The following is a 5,000-nucleotide window of genomic DNA, read 5'->3' on the forward strand; positions in this document are numbered from 1 at the left end:
TATCTCCATCCACACTCACACACTCTCTCCTCACACTCATCACAAATCACCTCAACAAACACAAACAATAAAACCTTCTCTCTCTCTCTCTCTTCTCTCTCTTTCTCTCCCTCTCTTCTCTCTCTCTCTCTCTCTCTCTCTCTCTCTATCTCTCTTCTCTCTTCTTCTCTCTCTCTTCTGTCTCTCCTTCTCTCTCCTTCTCTCTCTTCTCTCTCTCTCTTCTCTCTCTCTCTCTCTCTCTCTCCCTTCTCTCTTCTTTCTCTCTCTTCTTCTCACCTTCTCCTCTCTCTTTTCTCTCTCTTTCTCTTTCTCTCTTCTCTCTCTCTTTTCTCTTCTCTCTTTTCTCTCTTCTCTCTCTCTCTCTCTCTCTCTCTCTCTCTCTCTCTCTCTCTCTCTTCTCTCTCTCTCTCTCTCTCTCTCTCTCTCTCTCTCTCTCTCTCTCTCTCTCTCTCTCTCTCTCTCTCTCTCTCTCTCTCTCTCTCTCTCTCTTTCTCTCTCATCCCCCCCCCCTTTCTTCATGTGTTGAATCCATTTATGTAACACAATTAGACTTATTTATATTCAATTATATAGTCGTTGTTTTTTTTTCTCTTGGATTCATCTTCTTATCTCCAATAGGACTATACCTATGGCATTTATAAATACCCAACTCTTCTAATATTCATTTACTCACATTCAAATTCAAATTCACACAAGTAATACTCTCTATTTTTGAACAGGTTTGGCATTGTGTTCAAGATCACCCAGGAGGAAGGAGACTACCTCCTCCTCGACACGCAGCAGGAGGAGCGCAGTAACTGGATGATCTTTGTGCGTCCGGCGGAAAGAAAGTCAGAGCAAAATTTAGTGGCATTCCAATACAGAGGAGATATTTATTTTGCGACAATTAAGGTTGGGATTCTGTGTATTGTGTTTTCTGCTATATTTTGTTGTTGTTTTATATTGTTGAAGTTTTTTTGTTTTTTTTTGTGGTTAGTTTTCATTTATGTTTTTCTCTCTCTTCTCCGCTCATTCTAGATTACTTTTTGAGGGAATACTTTTCTGAATATGTACTTGGTTTCTTGTGACAAAGGTCTCCTCAGAAATTTATTCTAATCTGATATTACACTAGCTTTTTTTTATCTATTTATGTTTTTTTTCAATTTTATTTATTTTATTTTTTTTTCAGGAAATACCAGCACAATGTGAACTCAAAGTATGGTTTTCAAAGGACTATGCTGAGAGGATGGGAACAAGAATACTTGCTGGTGATGTATTTTTTTTCTCTTAGTGTTTTCAAGGTTGAATAATAATGTGATATATTTTGTGAGCCCAGCATGCCAATGTGTGCAGTTATGCCTACTTGTGTGCTTTTGGAAACATATAGTCAAAAAGTCAAATATTCTCCCTGTATTTATGTTTTCCATTTATCATCCTTTTGTTTCTTTTTTACCAGTTTTTGTGTTTCATGTTTATCATTTGCTTGTATTTGCTCATTTCAGAGGAGGGTGTTTCTTGGCAGTTCCGTACTCGTCAGAGATTTCGTTGTCGTGGGTGTGAGGTTGTGTTCAGCAGTGCAGCCAGCTTGTCAAATCACCGCTGTTCCCGGGCACAGATAACACAGAAGGGCGAGACCCCAGCCACTCGGGGTAAGCAGGCGAAGAAGAGCACCAGGAGAGGAGGAAACAGCCAGCCAACTCCTACACCCTCAACATCAGGTAAGAGGTCGAGTACCAGCAGGGTTGAGCCGCCCACATCACAGCCAGAGAAGGCCAAGGCCAGTGTCAAGGAGGAGCTGAAATCACCTGCATCCACCTCAGAGTCTGAGGAGTCAGAGGTCTTCTCCCTCTCACCTGAAAGGAGAAGCCCGCGGTCCAGCCCTAGGGGGCGTGGAAGTGGTTATACGTGTACTGTTTGCCAAAAGGTTTTTCACAGCCCTGGAAAGCTAAAGCAGCACTCCTATGCCCACACTGGGGAAAGACCTTTTTCTTGTGACCTCTGCCATAAGGCATTTTCATCTCGTTTTAAGTTAGTGCGGCATCAACTGATCCACACAACTGAGCGCCAGCACCAGTGCCCATTGTGTGAGCGTAGTTTTCACCGCAAGGACCACTTGAAGAATCATATACAGATTCATGATCCAAACAAACAGTTCAAATGTGAGAGGCCTGATTGTGGCAAGGAGTACAATTCTTATATGTCCTATAGAAAACATTGTGCAGTGCATGCTGCAGAGGAAGGAGACCTTCAGTGTAAAATTTGTCAAAAAATGTTTGAAACAAAGGCAGACCTCATCTACCACCTTAAGGTTCACGTTGGATCTCGGTCCGTGAAGAGTCCAAGTGAAAAGAAGTTTCAGTGTGATCACTGTGAACGTCGTTTTTTTACAAGAAAAGATGTTAAAAGACATCTTGTTGTTCACACGGGAAAAAGAGACTTTAGTTGTACCTTATGCCCGCAAAAGTTTGGTAGAAAAGACCACCTTGTTAGGCACATAAAGAAAAGTCATGGAATTTCGGACTTAAGTCGTATGGAAGGTTTGGAACTGAGTGCTACTCCTGGGTCGTCCTCTGCTCCTCAAGCACCTTCTCCTAGCGCAAGCGTTGCCTCATCCCCTCCTACCTCTGAACACCAGCAGTTGCCTATGGTACTTTTACCTGAACCAGTAGCAGGTCCCTCAGGTCTCTCTGGATCAGCGAGTATGACAGGTGCTACAGGCCTTATCGGACCAGGGGGTGAGACAGAGTTCATCTCCCCCCACTTCCAGCAAGATTTCCGATTGTTTGAAGAGAGCATCAAAGAGGAGCCAGAGCTGCAGCCTAGTGTGGAAGAGATTGGTCCGGGGGGAGATGACCTTAGCAAGATGCTGGGGATGTACTTCCCATCGGGATCTATCAATTTGTCAGGAACATCTCTGCTAGAGCCTGCAGCAGCTCAACGTGCGGAAGGAGAGTCCCAACGAAGCCTGCTGGAGTCGGCTCTGCTGCGCATGCCACCAGACGACCAAAAGGAAACTGTGATGCTGGGGCAGGAGGAGAGCTTTTCCCGAGAATCACTACATACGAGATCCCTCTTCTCGGGGTCCCAGAGTGGGGACTTCAGTCAGGAAGGAATGATGTCAACGGAGCTCCTCTCAGGGGATTCTTCAGGTGTTTCTGGGAGGTCAGTGCACTCCCCAGCAACACCACTGGCCCAACCTCAAGGGAGTGAGATTCCTGCTGTCACAACTGCCGCCACGACCACAAGTGCCGCAGTCACCACAACTGCCTCGCTTCTGCCCTCACTGCCAGGTTTTGACCAAGTGTTCCCATAGTGGATGCAGAATCTGTGATACAAGCAGAGATTGTACCTTGACTTACACAGGGAAGGAATTAAAAGTGCACATGGAAGTAGTCTAATATAAACAGGCAGGGTTCTTGTTTTTCTTCTTCATATTCTTCTTCTTTTCTCATAAGGTGACATGAACATGTATGCATGTATGTATGTATAAATAGGAAGACAGTATGCTGAAATATCTAGTGGATATCTGAAGAGGTATGAAGACCACTGGCATCAAGTCCCTCCCCCTTTTTTCTTCCATTTACTCTTTTTTCCCCTTTTTATGTTAATTATAGTAATTATTTTATATATATAAACCTTTTTTAATTCAATTTAAGAAGAAATTGCTTATTTTCATGACCATTTATGTAGTGCCAGATTAGTTTTAAGTGTCTGCTGCAATATTGAGTCATTAGATTATTCATCTTTTCCAGGTACCGAAATTTGTTGTAAGAGAAAAGATATATATTTTTTTTCTTTTATCTTCCCAGGCATTGGGAAAGGATTGTATAATGTATCCCAAACAGAATGAAAGTTTCTCAGAAGATGCTTCCATTCTTATTGTATGGAAAATGAGCAGTGAATGGTAACCCAGTGACCAAATTACAGAGTACACTCTAGATATATGTAGAGGAGCCCAGTACTGTAACGTTAGTTGCAGAACGAAGTACCTGATTGGCAAAATCCCGAGTTTTATATTGTATTGCAGTAGTCATTGTGTCTGTGTAGTTCCTGTAGTTTGTAACAACTTTTGTATTTTTTTTTTTTTTTCTCTTTTTTTTTTTATGTGTCCCATGGTTTTGCTTTTTTTTCCTTAAATATCTTTTATAGTTATATTTGCTTAAGATAATGGAAATATTTTTCTTCAAGACTAAATCCCTCTTCTACCTCTGATAGGCTTAAGGAAGTTTGTAAGGAAACAGGAGTACAAAGTTGTTGGTTTAGGAAGCAAGTGACTGACACTTCGGCCGTCAGTTATATAGGTCAGGTAAGGTCAGGTCAGGTCAGGTCTGTTGCCACTATTTTGGATAAACTTATATTGTCAGTAGAGTTGATACATAATGTGTAAAGGCAGCATTTTGGGAACACTGCTTCTCAATAATAGTATTTTTCTTATATGTGAAAAATAGGTTATGTATTTGTTTTTGTTTTTTTAGCTTATAATAATTTGTAAGAGGTAATCTTACCATGTATTGAGTTTGTCATAGGTTATACAAAAATTAAGTCTTGAGTGCAGTAGGTTATGTTGAAATTTGTGTTTAGGAATACATAGTGGAGAATTGTGTTGCTGATATCTTAGGTTTTACAAGTAACAAAACGAAAAGGACTTTTTTTCCAAGATATGAACCCATTGGTCGCGGTTTTAATAAAATATGTATACAGTCATGTGGCGAGTTTATGTTGTATGTCACGGTGCCATCCGCATTTACGACCGACTCTGCCTTGGCAGCAAATCATGCCATCCGCTGTCAGTGGGTTAACAAAAGTCTTACTTTTGTTTTTTATTTATTTTAGTTTTTCAGAAAAGAAGAATATGTAAACTTTGTAAATTACAAACAAAACAATATGCTAAAAGACCATTAGTACAGTTCTCCACTTTATGTAAATCACCTAGAAAACTTTGTCATTTAAATGTTAAGCATGCTATATTTCATACAGTCAAAAATTCCCATATTTTCTCTGTTCTAAGTTAGAAATAAAAA

General features: G+C 40.7%; 1 protein-coding gene across 4 annotated transcripts in view; it reads left to right on the top strand.

Annotated features, from left to right (window-relative positions):
• The window catches only part of LOC122254431 (uncharacterized), a 27,986-nt gene that overhangs the window by 22,967 nt on the left and 19 nt on the right, over window positions 1-5,000 (top strand). For all 4 annotated transcript variants that reach the window (XM_086555970.1, XM_086555968.1, XM_086555969.1 and 1 more), the window contains 3 exons: window positions 720-891; window positions 1,169-1,247; window positions 1,482-5,000. The exon at window positions 1,482-5,000 is cut by the window's right edge and continues 19 nt beyond it. In XM_086555970.1, coding sequence (XP_086412096.1) covers window positions 720-891; window positions 1,169-1,247; window positions 1,482-3,292 — 2,062 coding nt within the window. In that variant the 3' untranslated portion in view covers window positions 3,293-5,000. The remainder of the gene's footprint in view (window positions 1-719; window positions 892-1,168; window positions 1,248-1,481) is intronic.

Source organism: Penaeus japonicus, unplaced genomic scaffold (assembly GCF_977035675.1).
Source record: "Penaeus japonicus unplaced genomic scaffold, GWHDUDI00000001_assembly GWHDUDI00000031, whole genome shotgun sequence".
NCBI lineage: Eukaryota > Metazoa > Arthropoda > Malacostraca > Decapoda > Penaeidae > Penaeus > Penaeus japonicus.